Source organism: Bos mutus, chromosome 15 (genome assembly GCF_027580195.1).
Source record: "Bos mutus isolate GX-2022 chromosome 15, NWIPB_WYAK_1.1, whole genome shotgun sequence".
Classification (NCBI taxonomy): domain Eukaryota; kingdom Metazoa; phylum Chordata; class Mammalia; order Artiodactyla; family Bovidae; genus Bos; species Bos mutus.
Genome location: NC_091631.1, coordinates 19075652 through 19097939, shown reverse-complemented (window position 1 = coordinate 19097939; position 22288 = coordinate 19075652). Strand labels below are relative to the sequence as shown.

General features: G+C 41.9%; 1 protein-coding gene across 6 annotated transcripts in view; it reads right to left on the bottom strand.

Moving 5' to 3' along the window:
• The window catches only part of WT1 (WT1 transcription factor), a 50480-nt gene that overhangs the window by 15808 nt on the left and 12384 nt on the right, over positions 1–22288 (bottom strand). For 4 of the 6 annotated variants that reach the window (XM_070383598.1, XM_070383597.1, XM_070383602.1 and 1 more), the window contains exons 4-5: positions 17705–17782; positions 16616–16666 (exon numbers count right to left, since the gene is read on the bottom strand). In XM_070383598.1, coding sequence (XP_070239699.1) covers positions 16616–16666; positions 17705–17782 — 129 coding nt within the window. The remainder of the gene's footprint in view (positions 1–16615; positions 16667–17704; positions 17783–22288) is intronic. The other 2 variants (XM_070383601.1, XM_070383600.1) reach the window with 1 other exon arrangement.

Here is a 22288-nt window from a genome sequence, read left to right as displayed (position 1 = left end):
GAAAAAGGTCCCGTCTGGCCTCCTTACAACTGCATTCTATCGATGGTGGGGAAGGGAGAGCTGATGAGAATGGTGGCTCGGCAGCAAAAAGAAGACAGAACGAGAATGGTGCTACCAGAACATTCTGCCGCCCAGGCTGCCTTTGCTTGGTTCAGCCTTCTGCACGGAGCCCAAATGTGACATACATGTTTTTTAGGGCTCAGGGACCCAACAATAGAAGTCTGAATTATTTTCAAGTTCCAGTATCAAAAGGGAAGGTCTTCTCTGGTGGCTCAGTGGTGAAGAACCCACTTGCCAATGCAGAAGACCTGGGTTTGATCCCTGGGTTGGAAAGATCCCCCTGGAGGAGGAAATGGCAACCCACTCCAGTGTTCTTGCCTGGGAAATCCCATGGACAGAGGAGCCTGGCAGGCCACAGTCCGAGGGGTCGCAAAAGAGTCGGATACGACTGAGCAGCTAAACAACAATAACAAATCAAACGGGAAGAACCTGGAACCTCCAGTCTCAGCAGCTCATCTCTGGATGTCACCTGGATTCCTGGAGGTGAGAAATACGGGAAACCGACTTTTCTCAGCCTACTTGTCCCAGGAAATGAAATGTTGCCCCACTCAAATGGGATGCCATGATCCTCACAACCAGATGCAACCAACAAACAAAAGCAGCAAGACTGTACCCGCCAAATGTGCCACTAGATTCTTCTAGCAGGTCCGTGAACGAGAAAAACAGCCAGGTCCGTTCTCATTGGCCCCATAAAACACACACACCAATGCAATTCCACCTGGTGGAAACTATGCCACCTCACACTCTTTCCAGCACGGCCCACCCAGAACACTGAGTTCAACCCGTGGGCATTCAACTTGGCAACAACTCTCTCTGGTTAAGAAAAGCAAAGCCAATTGAGGGGCTTGAACCATAGATTAATAGAGGCAGAAAAGTCATCTACTCTGACTTCCTCCAGCTCCTCTTTACCAGGAGGACAACATGACTGGTGACTAGTTTTCAAGGCAGCCCACTCCACTTGTGTTCTTCCCGACCCAGGGACGGAACCTGGGTATCATGCGTTGCAGGCCGATTCTTTACTGTCTGAGCCACCAGGGAAGTCTAACTGTTGGGAAAGGCCTTTCTAAACTGGGCAGAAATCTGCCTCTTCATTTATGTCTCCTAGAGACCCAGAGTATCACTATTTTACAGCCATCTGTGTGTGTCTCCTCCACTGTACCATAAACACAGCCTTGAAAACAGAGACCAAGCTGCTCCTTTCTGCACCTCTCAACTTTAACTCAAGTAAGGTGCACAGTCTAAAACAGTTCCTTAAGATGGGCCGAATCTAACTCCTCTTCCACATGACAATCCTTCAGGCATCTGAAGACAGCTCTCCAGACTACAGACCTGGGGCTCTCTCAACTATAACAACACGAACTGGCATCTAATTTCCATGCCATCCAGAACGTCCTCTTCTTCATCCCCTTCATTTTATTAAGTCCCTCTCAAAGAGTAGGCTTAGGGTGGACCTTAGTCCCGGAGAACTGTATTTATATAAGGGACTGAGAAGGGAGGATGACAGAAGTCTTGAGAATCACCGAAGTGACAAACACCTAACACTGGAGAGCAATGCCTCACCCAAAGAAATTTCATTCCAAAATTGTTTAAGTCAATATGCTAGTCAATATGATGCATTATGACCACCAGCTGCCAGGGCTCAATCCCTGGGTAGAGGGTCTGGGGCTTCCCTTCTCAACCTGGACAAAGCATTGCTGCTAACACACGTAAGAGCACATTCTCTCTTAGCACTCAGGTCACGGTGATCTTCTTAGTCAAATGAAATCTCCAACTCCCATCCTAGCATGTACCACAGTTAAGCCAGGTAGTCCAACTTTGAACCTGAAGGCATGATTTTTGTCTTTTATTGCAATTCAGGACCACACATTTATCCTTCAAATTCCATTCTATTTCCTTTAGAGAGTCATCCTCAACTGTTGAAATCTTTTTGCTTTGGCTTCCAAAGCATTTGCTTTCCATCTTGTTACACGTTATTTCAATATTTTAAAAGTACCTTTTCAGTGTTTTCATAAGAAGAAAGGCTCTTCCTTGTTGCTGCATATATTTACAGTATGTAAAACTGGTCTCTGATATTCAGGCAGTGAAAAGATTCTAAAAGGCCTCTCCATGAGACGACCTGAGGGAAGCTATCATAAAGAATCTAGTCATTTAGATGGGGTTAAGTCCAAGAGCGCAAAAGTCATCAGCAGGAATCAATCTGAGAAAGGGCTCAGGAAGACAGCAGCTGCCGCTGCATCAATAGCCATTGTTAAGAACCAGCTGCTAATTTAGATAGTCAAGTGAAACCAAGCTTTATCCCCAAAGAGATCAGCCAGTACAAGTTATAGTAAGTATGTTGTGGATGAACCAAACAGGAATGAGAGTAGGACTCCTGGAGGTCTGAAACCATTAAGCCTTTCAAGAAGGGCAAGGAGTTACCAGCCTAGAGAAGAGATTTCTGGGGCCAAAGATGCTCCTTTCAAGAAAGGAATCACAGAGCCCCAGAGGTGGGGTAAAAACTTGTCATGACCCAGAGACAAGGGTATTATTATTCATGGAGACAATCGGTATCAGAAGGCAGGTTCTAGAGACAGCATGAATTGCACCAGTCCCACATCTCCCTTGGGGTCGAAATGCACACACAGTGATTCCTTGCAAACCAAATAATGAGAGGAAGGTAAAGGAGCCCTGGCACTACGTACAGCGTGGCACGTGACCCAAGCCTGAGAGAGGCTGGACTTTCTTAGGAAAAAAAAATGGTGCATAAAATGTTTTCATGCTTTGTTGCCTCGCGAAATACTCTTTGATAGATAAAATACTGGACTCGGCTGAATGGCAGAGAAAAAGGATTTGATGACTCTTTGGCCAAGATGAGCAGGGGACGCACAGGGATGGACAGTGAGGTGTCACGAGGGCAGCCATGGGGCCAGCAGGTGAGAAGAGTCGGTGGGTCTGGTGCAGGCAGGGGACCATACGGAAAAGGAAGCTGAGAGTAACGCAACTGCTGCTTTCTTCCCACCCTGGAGCACTACACGAGAAATCACTCATCAGGCTGATAAAGACACTTAACTCCGCTCCTCAGGTTTTGTTGTTCAACTAGGCACAAATCACTCACTTAAGTACTTAGCTTATAACTATCCACCAAGTCATCAAAAAATAACTATTGTGTCTTTTTGCAATAAAGATCAACTACATTAGTGACCTTCCACAGAGACTAGTAATTCTAGAAACAGACTTGAGCGTTGCCTTGTGCATGATTAACACATCTTTGTTCTAAACCCTTGTTTTCTTCCCTATGTGCTTTCCAAAATCCAGCTTAATAGCTTTACCAACAACTCATGCTAATCTCACTGCTCTATGGTTTCCAGCATCTACTGCGGGGGCGGGGGGGGGGGTTTCTTCCTATTTAAAAACTAAGATATTTGCCTCAGTTAAGCAAAAACTAAGGCAAAGTCTCAACTCTTCAGTCACCTCTCTCCATGAATTTCCATGATTATCAGCCAACGGTCAATGATTTCGCTAAACTGTTCAGAATATGGATTTGGTCTTTTTCCCTTAAAGCAAAGCCACAAACTCAGGTACCTACAGGGGCCAAGCAAGTGAGAAAAATAAATGACGAAGGTCCTGGAAAGAAAGATGGCATCAAACTGACAGGGACAGCCAGCCCAACCACCCCACCCCTGCCCAAAGGAGGCAGCGAGGAACCCGATCTACCAGCCAAGTACTATTGATAACATAACCCCAATGTTGCCAGATATTTCCATTCTCCAGAAAAGTCAGAAATCACAGCTTTTATGTGAGATCACTTGAGTTTTAAATTCTGGGAAATAACTGAAATTGTAAAGAATCACTGTCAGGTCAAACAAAATCTATCTCTGGCCTAAGGGCAATCAATTTGTAACCTCTGCTTTAAAGGTTGAGCAGTGAAGTTTAAACTGCAAGCTGGAAAACTCCCTCTGGATTCTGTTGCCTCCTCCTACCTGGCAACAGAATGGAGCTGGCGATGTGTCTGATTCTTTAAGTACTGAGTCATTAGAATCTTCCAAACCCTTGAAAGTTTGAAAGGATGCATACTTGAACAGCAGGAATGGTCAGTGCTCCTAGACCAAAATCCAGAAGTTATCATCTATAGGGGTCAGCGGTTTACCTCTAAACATCACTGGCCCATTTCAAAGTAGGCTTAAGCACTGACTTACAGACAGAAAACTGCAGTTCTTGTGCAGTAAGTTGAAGTATGGGGCTTCCCTGGTGGCTCAGACAATAAAGAATCTGCCTGCAATGCAGAAGACCCAGGTTCGATCCCTGAGTCGGGAAGATTCCCTGGAGAAAGGAATGGCAACCCAATCTAATATTCTTGCCTGGAAAATTCCACAGACAGAGGAGCCTGGCGGGCTACAGTCCTTAGGGTAGCAGATCTGGAACAACAGAGTTGACTAACACACATACACGCACATACACACAAGTTGAAGTGTATCTGTTTTCCACAGATGCTGTAACAAATTACCACAAATTTGGTGGCTTGAAAGGACACAAATTTGTGCTCTTACAATTCTGGAGACCAGAAGTCTAAAATAAGCTTCACTGCACTAAAGTTTATGTGTTGGCAGGGTTATTTTCTTCTGGAGAGTTCAGGGAGAATCGCTTTCCTTGTCTTTTTGAGCTTCCAGAACTCACCCGCATTCCTCGGCCCCTCCTTCACATCTCTACATCACTCTGACCTCCTGCCGCCTTCACCACATCCCCAGTCACTCTTCTGTAGTCCAATCTCCCTCTGCCTCCCTTTTATGAGGACACTCATTACAGTGAGGGCCCACTCAGGTATTCAGGACAGTCTCCCCATCTCCAGATCCCTAACTTAGTCACGTAGGCAAAGTCCCTTTTTGCCACAGGAAGCAACATTCACAGCCTCCAAGGATGAAGACTTGGATATCCTTGGGAGTCATTATTCAGGCTACCATACCAAAGGAACTGGATTTGTTGGTTTCTTTCAGATATATTTGACAGAGCTAAATTAACCTAGATTCTTTAGATTAACCCAAAAGATCAGTCTGAAAAAACATGGGTTTTGCATCTGAATGCCTGTGTTCCAGCCCACGTCTATCATTTATTTACTCTGTGGTCATGGGTGAATCATCTAAACTCTGACTCAGATTCCTCCTCTGTAAAATGAAGCAATAACCAATTTTATATACTTGCTTGAAAACCAAAGAGCTAAGCTATATGAGGAGCAAAAGTAAAAAATCACTCAGTAACTTTATCCTAACAAAATGTTCAGGTCTACAGTTATATGCATGAGGTTACTAACAACCCCAGAAATTATTTCTCATATGCTTCTTTTAAGCCTGGTAATTGAGATCTGGACTTCCCTGGTGGCTCAGACAGTAAAGTGTCTACTTACAATGCGGGAGACCCGGGTTCAATCCCTGGGTCGGGAAGATCATCTGTGTTTGTGCTCAGTCACTCAATCGTGTCCGACTCTTTGCGGCCCCATGGACTATAGCCCACCAGGCTCCTCTGTCCATGGGGATTCTCCAGGCAAGAATACTGGAGTGGGTTGTCATGCCCTCCTCCAGGGGATCTTCCCAATCCTGGGACTGAACCCAGGTCTTCCACATTGTAGGCAGATTCTTTACCATCTGAGCCACCAGGGAAGCCCGATTAAGATCTATAAAACACTTTTTATCCTTAGCACAATGCTAGGAGTCACTAAGGGCATCACTTGAGGCAAATGACTTAGCCTTTCTGGCCTCAGCTTCGTGCACAATGAGAAAAACAGTACTCCCCATCAAACTGTTACAAATGAGATTAGGTAAGTAAAGCACTGCTTGGTGCATGATATGCCCTCAACAAATGGCATTTAACAGTGCGATCCCCGTTTTAAAGCAAAGAATACTGAGGTTTAAGGAAAGATCGAATTATGTGCCTAAAGTCAGATAGATGGCAAGCAGCAGACAGGGCGTTTGCATCCAGGTCAGTGTAGCTCGTCTTCCTTCAAAGCCAGCTGGACAATTCTGGTGGTGCAAGCCCAACCTGGGTTCACTTCTATCGTCATGACACCTGAATAATCCCTAGCTCCTTTCTCCTGGAGTATGAATGAAATTATCCATGTCTGAAGGTTTGAAAAATGCAGTGGGAGTGGGATAGGAGAATGGGGGCTGTGAGGGGCAAGTTGAAATATGTACTCTTAGCACACCTGAGCTTCTGCTTGGAGGCACAATATTTATTTGGTATAAGAAAGGGCAAAGTACACTGAAGGAAACAGTCTGCTTGTGTGCAACAGAGCAGTTGACGGTGAACAAAATTTTTACAAGAAAATTTCTTTCTACCTAACTGGGAAAATAAACTAAGCAGAAGAAATTACCAGCAGAGCATACATCTCATGACTCCACTTTTGGCTGTGACACGCACTGTACCTTTTCCTAAACAGCTTTAAAATGCATTAAAATGTATCCTAAGAAAGTTTGCTTTTCCTAGACAGCTTTAAAATACATAATCATGTGACCTTAGAAAGTTTGTAAAAACAGGAAAATGTCCCTCATATAACACAAGTTATGAGCCCTCTTCCTGCTAAAAACTTGTACACTGAGGTTCGACCCAGAAAAAACTTAATGTTTTAAGAGCAGCTTCTTTAGAAATGATTAATTTTGATATTTCACAGGCACAAGAAGATTAATAAAAAGGAATTGAGGTTTTACAGATGAGGAAAACCAGAGCTGCCCTGAAATCCCTTATCAACAGAAGAAGTTTTAAAAAAAAGAGAGAGCCTTTTGAGGGCAACTAGCATTTGATATGCATATTCAAAAAGGGGAAACCTCCACCTGTGATTTCTCTCTCCCACCTCTAATCTTTGGCCAGGTGAATAACCCCCCATTCTTCACCTCCTTCTTCTTGTCTCTGCAGAATTAATCAGATTTAAAGGGAAACACCTGGGAAAAACTCATACTCCTGTGTATCTAGAAAATGAAATTTACTCATCAACCCTTCTGGCTCCATCTTTGCTACTTAGGCTTATATATGAGATGCTTAGATGCCTGGTTTTTTTTTTTTTTTTTGGTGTTGAAAATACACTGTGCAAAAAGAAAATATACTTTGTTGCAAGCCTTGAGAACCATCACCCTTGTCTAGTGTGCCAGTTTTGAGGGAAAAGAGCAATGGAATCACGTTTTAAAAGTTCACTTCCTGAAAGTTTAAACATAAGAGATGAAACTGAACATACCACCATTCCTCAATTATTCTTGCCAAAAAAAGAGGAACCCAAATCTAATCAAGGCTTCAGATCTAACTACTTATTTATAGGAAAAACAGGGCATGGACATCCCAAGTTAAAAGACTTTAAGAGGAAGCAATCTGCCAAGCCTGATTGTGAAATATTCTACTGACCAATTGACCTGCTATCTTCAACAAATCAGAGTATGAGAAAAGAGAGGAGGTGGGGGCAGGGAGGGCAGTTACAGCATAAAAGAGACAAGCTGCTGCTGCTGCTGCTGCTAAGTCGCTTCAGTCGTGTCTGACTCTGTGCGACCCCAAAGCAGCCCACCGGGTTCCCCATCTCTGGGATTCTCCAGGCAAGAACACTGGAGTGGGCTGCCATTTCCTTCTCCAATGCATGAAAGTGAAAAGTGAAAGTGAAGTCGCTCAGTCAGGTCCGACTCTTAGCGATCCCATGGACTGCAGCCCACCAGGCTCCTCCGCCCATGGGATTTTCCAGGCAAGAGTACTGGAGTGGGGTGCCATTGCCTTCTCCAAAAGAGACAAGAGAGAACAATTATTAACAAAAAAACCAACAAAACAATAACCCTATGCACAAATGCTCACCATATACACAGACCAGCCAGAGGCAGTCGGACTTGAACTGATGAGTCCTAGAGGCTTAGGGTCAAGAAGTCCCCTGGGAAGCCTCCGTGGTCACAACAGAATGCTTGGGTTTAAAGCTTTACTGAATGAAAATATAATTTCCCTATAGCTGGAACAAGCATACTGAAAACAAAGACTGAAAGATGCAGTTTCTTTAACTAATCCAACATAAAAAGCAGAATATAAAAATGAAACAATCAAGTTAAACTTGACTGAGTTTAAAAAAAATAAGTAACTGATAATTTACGAGTATCAGATTTCCTCAGTAGTCTGCAAAAAACAATCAGCCATATTTTTACTTGAAAAATTTATTTTCTTCCTGCCTTCAGGTGTTTCATTTCAGTTCAGACCTCAAGAAAAAGACCTATTATTTTTTATGTGTAATTAAAATATTTGTATATCATTTTCCATTAAAATTTATACTATACTAATAATTCTTACTATTATGCTTTTTAATGAACATTTTTTCATGAGCATTAGAAAGTAGGCTCCCCATCCCAACTCCATCCTTATTTTCTATCCAGGTCTTGTACATCCCTGCACCATCCCGCTCCACATCATATCTGGAGGGGAAGAGGACCCACTCCGCTTTCACTAAGTCTGACTTTTCAAATCCCTCGAGTGTCCCTTTATCTTTTTGCCCACCTTCCTCTGGAAAAATAGACCTCTTCTCCATTCAGGGAGTTACCCCTCTCGAATCCACCCTCAGGCTCCAGGAGTGAGTACATGCCTAGGACTTGGCCAATCAGATCACCGTATTCTCTAGCTACACGACCCAATCCTGGCCAATCAGAGCCTTCCCTGGGTCCTTTGGTGGAGAAAGACCAAAAGGGAGGCAGTCTTCTTATGAAACTGTAGGTGCCAAAAACAGCTATTTTTGTCACAACAAAGAGAGCCTGTCTGAGAAGAGAGCCAACACAAAGGAGAGCAGAGGCAAAGGACAATGAAAGTGTCCTAAAGACACTGTCTCAGCTCCTGAATCCATACGCGGGGATTTAAAATACAGTAAGCCACTAAATTTAAATTCCCTCTTTGACCTAGGCCAGTTACAACTGAAGTTGTGCCACTTGCTATAGAAAAAGCCCTGCTAATATATAACAGTTATCTAAAAGTAACCGGATTTATTTTTCAACAAACATACCAAAACACGATACCTATAAGTGAGTACTGAGAAAGGTTCTTCAAAGTATTACCTTCTGGAGAATGACCACTTGTTCCAACCATGTTAGCTATTACTACTGAAACTTGTTTGGATTCCTGTTTCAAGAGCTTCATTACAGTCACAGTTCATGTTTTCACTTTCATGCAGTCTAGTCGTTGGCCACGATTTAATAGGGAATATAGGCTGAGTGGTTAATAGCCTGATAACAACGTTTGTATAAATCAGCCATTATGAACCATCAAGCTTTCCTCACCATTTGAAATGGTATACAAACCTCCTCCAACTGCCTTTTCTCTCTTACTTTACACTCAGAGCAGAGCTAAAAGCAATTTAAAATCTAGTTTCCCACAACAGTTTGGGGAGAATACAGCTCCCCTTCAAAAGAAATCCCACTCTACTTACTGACTGCTACTGCTGGGAAGAATATTTTTAGGCATGCTTCCTACTTCAACACATACAAACACAGGAACTCATGTTCTCCCAGATGACCTCACCAGACCATAAAAGAAAGAGCTGGGTCTCCCCTTACATGTGTCTGGTATTGAAGTGCTAGTTCATCAGAGTCCCAATTTCATCTAACTCACTGGGTTCTATATTCTCAGTGCTTTGGCTCTATGGCCAGAGACTGCTCCTAGCTTCACCCTAAGAACAGGCCTCCCAAATTCACATGATAGACAAATTCTATGTGGGGAAAATTAGCAGGATCTTTTTCAGCCTGAGTTCTCAAAGGCTCCCACCCAGCTTGCTCATACACTCTTAAATTAAATCTGAAAATTTTTATTCAAGTACTCTCAATTACCAAAAAAAAAAAAAATCCTCTCTAAAACCTCAGAATCAAGCTCAGGGGTGTTAAGACTAAGCCCTTTCCTGCTTCTCCAGTTGAAATGGAGATTGGTACATGTGAAGGCCAGTGTACATAATTATCTCTTTCAAAGGCACCACATTACAGCTGACATTAGGGCTTCCCTGGTAGCTCAGATGGTAAAGAATCCATCTGCAATGCAGGAGACCCTGGTCTGATTCCTGGGTCAGTAAGATTCACCTGGAGAAGAGATAGGCTACCCACTCCATTATTCTTGAGCTTCCCTGGTGGCTCAGCTGGTAAAGAATCCACCTGCAATGTGGGAGACTTGGCTTTGATCCCTGAGTTGGGAAGATCCCTTGGAGAAGGGAAAGGCTACCCACTCTAGTATTCTGGCCTGGAGAATTCCATGGACTGTGTAGTCCATGGGGTCACAAAGAGCTGGACACGACTGAGCAACTTTCACTTTTTCAGCTGACATTAGTAACATAAAGTATTTCAAGGTGAAGAAACAGAAGAAAAACCTTGTAATACGTTAAAAGGAATCACACTCGTTCTCAAACAAATGTTTGAAGCCAGAAGCATTAAGATCATGAATCTTTTCAAGATTAAAAAATCTTGAAAAGGAGGAAATTCAAAATAGGGACATCTGACATACATAGAATGAGACAAGAATTGATAAAGGTAATAAGGATGGATTATTCAAAGCAGTTTGGGGATAGGACTAGTTAGAAATAAATTTAGAAATAAATTAAGGTGGAATCCAGTTGTCAAGTAAGTTCAGAATAAATTAAATGTTAAGAAGTCAATCAAAAAAATATACCAAAAGATAGAAAGTAAATTAAAAAAAAAAAACAACTTGGAATTGGAAAAATCTTCCTAGGCATAATATAAAAGCCAAAAGTTGAAACTATGAAACATAAGCTGATCATTTTTACTATGACAATAAAAATTTTAACAGAAAAACATTAATAATGTTAAAATGTAATACAAAACAGAGGAAATATTTGCCGTATATATGACAAGCAAAGGGTTAATATCCTTAGAAACAAAGAGCTCTTGGTAACCAATATTACCACTAGATGAACTATCTCAGCTCCTAGGTGCCCATGAAGCCTCTTCTCTTTCAAGGACCCTGTTCTAGCAATTCTATCCCCTCCCATCATTAATTTCACCCTTCCTGATCATGTCTCAATAGCAAACAGGCAAGTGCTTCCATCTAAATATAAATAAAACAATTTTTAAAAACCCAACTTTTCCTGACCCTCTCTCCCTACTGAGCTAGAACCCCACTTCTTTGCTTCCTTTTGCTGCAAAACTCCAGGGAAGTGTGTTGTTTTAATACAATGTCTCCAGCATGTCTCCTCCTAGTTCTAGTGCACGCATGCTCAGGCTTGTTCACCTCTTTGCGACCCCATGGGCAGTAGTTCACCAGGCTCCTCTGTCCATGGAATTTCCCAGGCAAGATTACTGGAGAACGTTGCCATTTCCTTCTCCAGGGGCTCTTCTCAACCCAGGGATCAAAGTCACATCTCCAGCATTGCAGGGGATTCTTCACCTGCTGAGCCGCCAGGGATCTCTTAAACTCATCTCTATCAGGCTTCTGCCCTTTCCCTCTAATCTTTTTAGAGGCAACTACAGTTAATAGTTCAGTAAATGTTTCCAGAATTTTTTTCTCTGCAGATACAAATATACCCTAATATGTTTAAAAACTAGTTATCTCTGTGTGGTGAGATAACACATGACTTTTCTTTTTTCCTTTATAATGTTTTGGTACTGTCTGAATTTTTTCATTATATAATAAGCCTGTGTTACTTTTATAATAAAGGGGGGAAAAGCTGTTTTCATTTTGATAAAGTTACTATCTTAGCCTTAAGAACACTACATCTGTAGCTTTGCTTTTAAAGTGAAGAGTTAGAAATAAAACTAGAATAAATGAACGTGTTCACTTTCAATAGGAAAAAACCCTACTAACATAGGCAGCAGCCCCTCATTCCAGAGGTGTATTTATTTGGATGACATTTCATGAGTGCAGCTTCTATACTGATGTTTTTCTAGTTAGAGATTATAATGGGGGATGGGGGTTGATGACAGGGAGAATAATAAACGGTAAAGCAGAGGGTCTCAAAAAGGCCCATGATGGAACCATAGACATGAGAGGTCCAAAAGACTCCTTGAGGTCATGAAAGAGATCCTCCATTCACCTTATATACCTTGTGAAACTCCAACACACACCTTTATCAACAGACTGGGACCCTCATTAACCCCTTCCTGCACCGAGTCCACCATGCTCCTCATTCCCAGCTGGACCCCCTTCATCACCACCTTCCTTTTGTATGATTCCTGCTCAGTTTCTTTCTTCTCCTGACCTGAACAGATCTGTTATTTATCCTTCTGTTTACAAGATAAAACTCATTCCCTGCTTTAAAACAGAATAGTTAGAAACACAGTATGGAGGCGCTAAGTCTATAAAGCCCCAAATGCTTTTTAAAGCCAAGTATTTTTAAGAGGTTGAGAATATTTTCAAAAGCGCTCTCATGAAGGTCAAAACACAGAACTCAGCAATGGCCTACAGAACTACCTTTGCTGAATCAGATCTAAGTCGAAGCCAATCATTTGTTATAAAAAAGAAAAGGACACAAATGGGAAAAGGTCTGAAGGGTATGCGACATGATATTAACAGTAGTTTCATCGGGGCTGCTGCAGGAAGTGTTAATCTCCTTTCCTATAAAATTGGATTTTCTGTTCTATAAATTTATACATGAATGGAATATATGCCCCAAGAGAAAAGGGGGAAAAGATGAAAAGCTAGAGGAGGGAAAGAAGCAGCAGGGAAGTGAAGTGAAGACAAAGAAACCACTGCACCAGTCCACGCTGAAAGGAACAGGAGAGACGGGACTAAATCAGTCCTCATCTCTATCCTGCAAACCCAAGAGAGTCCCCTGCTTTGTTCTGGGAAGTCCAGCTAACGGACTCTAGCCAAGTCCAGCACAGTTGAAATGCATAAGTGTAACCATATAAAAGAAGAAATTAACAGCTTTATCCTGGGAGTGGAGGTGGAGGAGTGCCCTCAGGAATGCTGATATTCCTAGAGCCGCTTCTCTCCACCTTTGTGTTTGCATCACAAGCTCCAGGAGCCCCTGAAAAGCAAGCTATCCATTTTCAAGAAGTAAATCTCTTGGACGGATACCTTCTGTTCACGGGCTGGAGAGGGAAGGTGCTGGGCTATGTGTTGGAACTCCCAGCCAGAGGAGACAGCTATCTCTTCTGGCACAGGTTCTCAGGGATGAGACCATGTCTAGTGGGGATTTTCTCCAGATTCGACAGCCTTGGCCCTACCCAAACACGCAGCTTTGTTTTCACCATACATCACTCATCCTGAGATCTTTCATTTTTCCTTTCAAGCATCCACAGGTCAAATACTGTGTGTTCCCAACAGTCTGAACTTCTTGGACCAGCCAAGGGGACATTCATTTTGCTCAGCACTCCTTTCACATTGCTATTGTCTTCAATTTCCCACTCCCCCTACCCAAGTCCCCAGAGAATAACTTCTTCCTTGTTTTAACAACTTGGACCACGGTCAAGGTTGATGTGTTTCTCCATTTTGCAGGATATTTTCTTCAGAAGAGACAAAACAGAGGCTGACAGAGGAGCTGGGCTTGGGAGCAGAGTTAGGAAATCAGCAGGCATTATGAACGCACAAAAAATGCTTCGAAAGAAATACAAAGCAGACAACATTGCAAGGTGCCACACACAGAATTGTTCAGAAAAGTGGACTAGCGCTGAGAAAGAGTTCCCTGCAATTTTTTCTCCCAATGACCCACTTAGAAAATTTAATCTCATTGTTTGTAGGTAAGGAAAGCGGTCAGAGTGAGCAAAGTAGCTTCATAAGGTATCTTCTCTTTGACTTAAACTGAAATACAACATTCTCCCACTTGACGTCATGAAAGCAGCTCTGATCCTTACGGGCGTGCAGAGATGAACGTGAGTAAAGGGAGAAGGAGAGAGAGGAGTAAATCAGTGGCAAGATTCTTTCCTCCCCCTTGTGTGGGTGCTTAGTTGTTCAGTTGTGTCCGATTCTTTGCGACCTCATCAACTGTAGCATGCCAGGCTCCTCTGTCCATAGGATTTTTCAGGCAAGAATACTGGAGTGGTTGCTATTTCCTCCTCCAGGGGAATCTTCCCAACCCAGGGCTCCAACTCACATCTCCTGTGTCTCCCACACTGCAGGCAGATTTTTTACTGGCTGAGCGATCGGGAAGCCCCTCCTCGCCCATGTTTCATGTTTTCTTTTTATCTTGCCCTTGCTATCCCTAAAATTCTATCCCCACCCAGTATAACACTGCTTCCCAACATCTGATGAAAGATGTCTCTGTGGACTTGCTTAGGACACAAGGAAACAAGCTTATTCTTTTTAAAAAAGTATGATTTTCAAAGAAAGAAGATGTGAACAAATATTTAGTGGGTATTAGTCTCAGGTACACAATCTTTTAATAAAAATGTGATAATGCTTCTTTTTTATGAGCGATTTAGAAATTATATCTTTTTCCCCCAAAAACATGACTCAGACGTCCAGTTTCCCTGTTACAGATCTACGCTGTCACCTTGACTTTTCACACCACTGATTTCAGATAGTGTCCAGACACTAGTTATGGATTAATGCAAAAATACAGTTAGTTCTCTTTGTCTTTCTTTGCAGAGTATCTTTTCCCAAATTTTCCATGAACAGCCTTTTCATACCATGACAAAGGGAAACAAATTTGGTACAGAGAATAAAGACACCTACTCAGATTATGTACCCCCTGGGGAAAACCACTTTCTACTGGGATATTAGTTTCGATTGTATCCAGTTCTCAGCTGTTCATGGGCTTGAAGGAAAGAGCTAAGGAGTTGCTATTTTCAGAGCTAAAAGAGAGGCAAATTGTGGGTCATGATACATTAGTGAGTTGTAAAATCACAACCAGCATTTTTTAAGATGATGTGCAATAAAGTAGAAAACATCAGTAAGTAAAGCATGTAGTATTGTTTTGTGAAAATGTGTGTGTATGTGTGTGTTGTGTACATTCAGTCTCAGTGTAAAGGTATTTTAAACTGTGGTCACAGTCTAAAAAGTTTAAGAAACTCTTAAGCTAGAGCCCAGATCCTGCAGTCAGACAGAAGTGGGTTCCAACATGGCTCTGACACTCACTCGCTAAGTGAACTTGGTTAGGTAGCGTAACCTCTCAAGCCCTCATCTGAAAGATGTGTGTGACTACAGGATTGTCGTGAAAACAAAAGAGAAGTACATAAAGCCCTTCACATCTGGCCCAATAAGGTTCACACCCATCTTTAGATAAATATTCAATTCCCACACAGAAGCAAACATTTAGCTGACTTACAGTATGTGCCAAAGAGATCAAAAACCCAATGTGAGAGAAGATAAACTAGACAATTGAAACTTTTTGTTCTCCAAAGAGTTACAGTACTCTTATAAGACTATCTATTGGAGTCACTTGATTTCAAGAATCCTTTTCCAAAATGTAAACACCAGATCAATGAAAACTCTTCTAGTTTTTGTTTCTTATACAGGATTGAACAAATTTATTCTCACTTTGAACTTCATCCTTATAGCTTCTGACTCTCTAGCAAGTGACTAATACCATGTGCCTGAAGATTTTAAAAGATACCAAGATTATCTCACCAATGGAAAGACCCAGATTAAAATATATGCCAAGATTCCTTATACATAATTCTTGTAATTAAGTAAACAAACCAAGCCTATATTCCATCATGAAGAAATTAAAAAAACTGAAACATACTCCTCACTTCGCAATCATGTTCTATCTATTCTTGGCATGTAGTTTGGGGAGAGTTACTGAATTCTGAGAGGAGGAGAAGAAAAGTAAGGGATTCAGAAAGAAAGGCTGGGACCAGGAAAGATAACATAAGTTGCAAGTAGGTGGAAAGATACAATGCTGAAATTGTCATCAACCCTTGGATGGAAGTGGGGAGAGAAAAATTCCCAATAAACAGCAGACTTTTATACTTCAGGTCTAGAGAAAGGAAGTGGAGATTTGGTTAAAATAGTTGAAAAATTGGAGTGTGGAAAGAAGGCTTTAATAGTTTTAGAAGATGAAAAACAACTTTGCTGATCACCAAAGGATGATCCAAAAAACAGCACAGAACCAACAAAAGAAAGAAGGGCCAGAAGAGGGAGGCTGGTTCTGGTGTTTAAGCAGAGAAAACAAAATCAAAAGAAACAGTTACAAAAATGTCCCAGGGTGCAGGCTGTAAGGCTCTGGAAAACACAGATGTTTAGGAATTCTAAAAAGTCTTTGCAGAAAAGTCTGACCATAGATTTGGGGTAAAAATTAAGTTCTCCCTGAGAGATTTAAAGGTAAATAGAGAAAAGGCAAGTTAAGTATGGCTGAAAGATTTGACCGATGTAACAAGAATATGTGTAATACCACAAATTAAATATTTTTTTTGAAACATTTGCCAGGAAATGAGCAGGGTTCCTAAGGCATCATTTCTTAAGTTGTTTTCCAGGGGTATGCTGATGAGAAATGTCACCACCTCCATTTTTACCCACATACATATCTACAGTAAATAAGAGGCAGAGAGAGAGAGAGGGGAAAAAAATGGATCACTTCTTCCCATCCCTGTGCACCAGCGGCTGCCCTGATTTCCCGCCGTCAGTCCTAACTCCTACATCACCCCAGCTGCCAGTCAACAAGGCCTACATGGTTTGCTTTGCCAGCATCGCATTGTCCACTCACTTGCTCTGCCCTTCTGTCCATTTCACTGAGCTGGAGCTCCCAGCAGCAACTCTAGAAAAGAAGAAGAGGTGGGAATGGGGACTGGAGCATGCATGGCTCTAGCAAGCCCAGATCCCACAATCCAATGAGAAGCCACTAAATACACGGAGACGAGGTGCCAGCTGTCTAGTCAAGAGTGCTGAACTGTGACCCTGATCCCACCCGGGCTGATGGTGGGGGTGGGGAGTAGAAGGCCCCACAGGGAGACTGGAAAGAGCCTTTGCTTTGGAATCAGAAGTGGACTTGGAATCTCAGCTCTATCGCACACATGGTATGATGTGAGCTTGGGAAATTACTTAAATCTCTGAGCTTGATGAACTTCTTTGAAAAACAGGATAACAGTGCCTAGGAGGCATGATAATGCCATTGGGAAGACAGGATGAGGGGACCCAGATGAGTACCTGTTACACAACAGGGGCTTCGTGACTGTCGTATCTGACGGCCTATCCACTCAGATTCAAAACTGAAAGTGACTTCTTTCACTGTTAAGTCCCACCTTGATTTTTTCATTTCCAGGTGCAAAGCATTGCCGCTACCTATGTTTGACTGCTGTGTTCTCTGTATTCTGGTTGTGTATCAAATGTGATAAAAGCCTCCTGAGGCAACAAGGTGTGACCACATCTGACTTTGGATGGTCCAAATCACCTTCAGATACAAGCTTAGATCTTGGACTTTGTAAACTCAAAGCATTTCTCGGGAAGATGATGTAATGATTAACCTCGGTGATATCACAAGCCAAACATAAATATTAAACAAGGTTGAATGGACACAACTTTGAGGAACTCTAAAACATTCAATAAGGAAAGGCCATATGGAGTTTTCCCAGTATTCTCAACCCACACATTCTAGACAAAAACATCCCCTAACCATATTCCTAAAAATTTAATACTGAACAAAACTGACCAACTGGGAGAAGGAGGCAAGCATCCTAATTCTGTAGAGAGCCACGCCTATTCTACAACTGTGCTGTCTTCCCATGGAATAAGGACCTTGAAAATGGTTCAAACAGGTGTAAGTTACTGTTGAAGGGAAACAGAGTAGAGAACTTACCCCTTCAATGTGGCTCCTAAGTTCATCTGATTCCAGGTCATGCATTCAAGTTGGGAGGTCATCTGGTATAAATTGTCACTGTCAGAAAAACGTCCAGAGTTAGAAATTCATAGTATACAACATATATATATGTGCAATTTTTTTTTCCAAAAAGCAATAGACTTTTAACTTTTCTTTACAGTGAAAGCCTCCATATTTTCCAGAATGGGCAGAATACATGAGTCTAAAATGATTTTCATTTCATCCCACTGATCTCCATGTCATTCACTTCACACACAGCAAGAAAGGATGTGAGAACAATTTGGAAGCCTTTAAAAAACCTTAGTAGAGCAAACACTGAAGTTTCTAAAGAGGTATTAAACCTCTGAAGGGAAGAGGCTAAAGGGAGTGAAACTTTGAAAGGCAACACAGGCTGGATAGCTCAACATTAAAGTTAAAAGCCTGGAGCTGAAAGTAGAAAGACAGCAGATTAATTATTCGTGAAAAGGCCATTAACTTGTTTTAATCAAAAGGATAAGTATCATGTGGATTATGAGGGCCTGAAAAGTCAAAGAGTGATGGGTGATGGATGGTCTAATACTCAAGGATGTGACAAGCAGAAGGAAGAGGATGATAAACTCTAGATACAACTCAAGGAATCATTCTCTATAAATTTTATGGTCATGGTATAAGTCAAACGGAGTTTTTTTTCAAAGGCCCCAACCCAGACCTTTATTATATAAGGGAAAACAATGGCTGATCATTTACATTAAGATCCCAAAGGAAAACTGTATCACCATATAAACCAACCAAAACTTATTCTCTTTTTTTCACATACAACTTTTAAAACCATGTTTATTGCATACGTCTTAAAACACTTCTCTAAATGCATTATAGAAAAGCGTATTTATTTCCTAAAATAACACTCTTCTCAAAAGTATCCTGCATGGTATAACTCAACATCTTTATTACATGCTTTTATTTTTACTAATTCATTAATTTCATATTTATCTCCTTCCTAGAAAATTAACATACCAACCGATCACCAGAAATCTCCTACATAGCCAAGTTCTATTAGGGATACATTTAGTCCTGAAGTAAAATGGTTAATTATGAAATTTGAGGCCCAAGAGATGAATGGTTTTGTCTGGGAACCTTTGGTCTAAACACATTACAGACCATTTCCATTCCACCTTCATGGCAGAAGGGAAAGAAGGTAAGAAACTTTCAGTATCTAATGTGTGTGATACCAGATCGCAAATTCTGGACAATCTCCACCTTGTCACCGCATTCCTTTGGGCTGCTTCATCCAGCGGGCAGAGGCAACACCAAGTTTAATTAAGAGAAGGTTTTGTCAGGCCAGCCAAACAGGGAACCTGTGGAGGGGTGAGGGAAGTAACAGCATGTATCCCTTGGAATAAATGAACCCTGTGCTCTCTCTCAACATCGCTTGATAAATCACGGTAGAGTCCATCTGCCTCTCATAGAATGACTCTGAAAATTATTTGGAACTCCTTAGTGGCGGGCACACAGAATAAGGAGGAAGTCAGATTCCAGGAGGGAATTTTACATATGAAATGTGAAGTGACTTCAAACTCCAAGTATGTGCAATTTCATTAGTCAGTGCCTATCTGGACCCCATCATTCATCCCCATGTCCAACTGGCTATTATGCTACTACAATATACTACATATCAATGAAAAAAAAAAAAAAAAAGATTAGTTTCTCTAGCAGCTTCTCTGTTCGCAGCAGCGGCCGGTGCTGGTCTGTGCCACTACATTTCGCAATTCCACGAATTCTTGCTGTAAGGCCAGTGTAATTAATTCCTGAAGGACCCCAATTTTTATTAGAAGTGCCAGCCTGCTGCATTTAACACAGGAGTTTCTTGAACTTTCTTTGGGCTGACAGTTCATTAATAAGCGGCCTCCTCCACAATCTCTACTGGTTTTTGTTCTCCTGTGCCTTTTCATCAAGCAATCCATTTATTAATCTTGCCATTAATCTCAGCCAACCGGTATTGTATTCCCCAGGCAGCTCTCTGTTTTTGTCACTGATTTTTTAAAAATTGTTCACCAACTAAAATCACTCAGCCCCAGATGACAATTTTCCTAGGTCCTACTGGGATTGGGATCTTTCTGAAATTATTTCATCCTTGCATAAGACTAACAACACTGTAATTTTCAAGAGGTCTGAGAAGCAAGATGGGTGACAGGAGTTTACACATATGGGTCAATGAGTCCCAAATATCTAACTTTATGATTCTGGAATTTTCTCACAGACTTAAAAAATAAGTCCAACAGATTCCTAAAGAGAAAATAAGTTTTTAAGTACATTTTCTTGGCCCCCAGAAAGCAAACCTTCTTAAATACAGAATCTATGCCTCATATATGTATCTTCTGGCTGTTTAGAACCTGAAATATGGAGAGTGCCACAGGCTGAAATAAGAGTTGGGCTTTTGGGGTTAAATAGAATATTTTTAAATTTTCTGTTTCTAATTTTTTAAATGTGGCTACTGGTAAACTTCAAATTAAGTAGATGACTTGCATTATGTTTCTATTGAACAGGGTTCCTCTGAAGGTTTTAGGACCTTGAGCAAATCAGTTCAAGTCTCTGCACCTCAGTTTTCTCATCTGTTAAATGGGAATTTTAATCTCAATCAGTCTAACTTTACAGGGATGTTGTGAAGCTCTGACAATAACTCTTTCAAGACTACACAGATAACATATTTCACTTTTTCTAATCCATCAGATTTTGTACAGTCCACTCACACATCACCGATATTCATCACAACAACTCTGTGAGGCAGGCATAACTGTGACTGCCTTATGGTCGTCATTTATCAGAGGAGGACAGAGGCTCAGAGACTTGCCTAGTGCTGACCTGCCTGATGCCCCCACCTCTACTCTGCCCTGCCCCTTTAATGGCTTCTTGGCATTATTTGAGCTCTGAGCCTTGTTCTCTCACTGCTATTTAAACAACAGTAGAAACAATATGATAATAGTGCAGACAGGAGTCTGGAGGTGAAAGAGGATAGTGTGCCAAGGTCCCAGGAGGACCCCCACTGCTGGATTTCAGTAGTCCTGACAGTTCAGCCTGCAAATCCTCTTAAGAGGACAGAAGGTAGAAAGGGCCCAAGGAGAAGGGCTTTCAGAAAATTCCCAAGCCAAAACCAAAAAAAAAAAAAAAACAAATAGATTTCCTGAGGCTGGCCATAGAATCAGAGCACAATTTTAACCACATCCTGCCTTCTGCTGGCTGGGGCTCCTCAGTGGCTCAGTCAGTCAGCTTGGTTGGCACCATCTTCCAACTGGAAGTCAATGACAGTAATGACAATAGCTGCTGCTGGGAGAGGACAAAATGTGAATCTGAGCTAAAAATACCAGGCCCAAGCTCTGATCTCTTCAGGCGATCGGTCAACACCCAGCTCTCATCATGAAAACCCACAGAAAGAGGCAGCACCAGTTAAGGAATATATGACCCCTGGCAAACAAAGCATCTAATTACTAAATAACCACTGGAGGTGTCGACCACCTCGTTCCCAGAGGAGATCAGATAAGCAGGTGGTTTGGCTCACAGCGACCACAGTGGTCACGTAGGCATTTCAGCTCCCCATCTAACTCTGTCTGCTCGGAAAGGAACGCTGAAATTGCCGGCTGCCAAAATATATTCCAAAATATATGGTCATGGTGTCTTTTATATTTTCTTTCAAGTAGATCTTGAAATTAAAAAAAAAAAAGTTACTGGTTTCCTATGTAAGAAATGTTTGAAGTTGAAAGCAAGGGAAAGAGGAAAGAAACTTCTATAACTGGGATTAATGCAAGTTGGAGTAAAATAAAAGGAAGTCAGTCCTAGCAAAAAGGGGAACTTAAAAGGAAATCAGTAGTAGATCATATAGAGTTTGTTTTGGCCTGGACTCCAGGATTACTGAGTTCTCGACCTCTGCACAAAGAGAAAGGAAGAGAAAAGCTCTCTGCTATTATCTGGACCAGAACTCCCTCACTCTTCAAATGCATGTGTAATTCAAGTACATTTTCATCTTTAAGTGTGTTTAAGTATATTCAGAAGAATGAGGTAGAAACATTCTTTTTGCCACTGGAATAGGGCTGCCGAAGACTGATTACGACCGGAGTTGCCTCTGCCAGACGGCGGTTGTTGTTTAGTCACTGAGTCGTGTCTGACTCTTTGTGACCCCTCGGGCTGTAGCCCACCAGATTCCTCTGTCCATGGGATTTCCCAGGCAAGAGTACTGCAGTGGGTTGTCATTTCCTTTTCCAGGGGATCTTCCTGATCCAGGGATCAAACTCACGTCTCCTGCACTGTAGGCGGGTTCTTTACCACTGAGCCACCAAGGAAGCCCCCTGCCAGATGGTTATCAGCTGGCAAACCAGCATCTTGGTGGAAGAAAAGTGTTTCCCGGGGTGAAAAAAAAAATTCCCAATGAGAAAAAGGCACATGTAAGTGGCATCTGTGCTCAGAATTCATGTTCCCAGAGTTTTCTGTAATAGCTTTGCCCCAAACTTCTACCTGATAACCAAGGCCCATGCACAGAGGCTGCAGCCAAATTTCCACGCAGACCTTTTCCTGCGTTCTTCCCTCCGAGGCGCC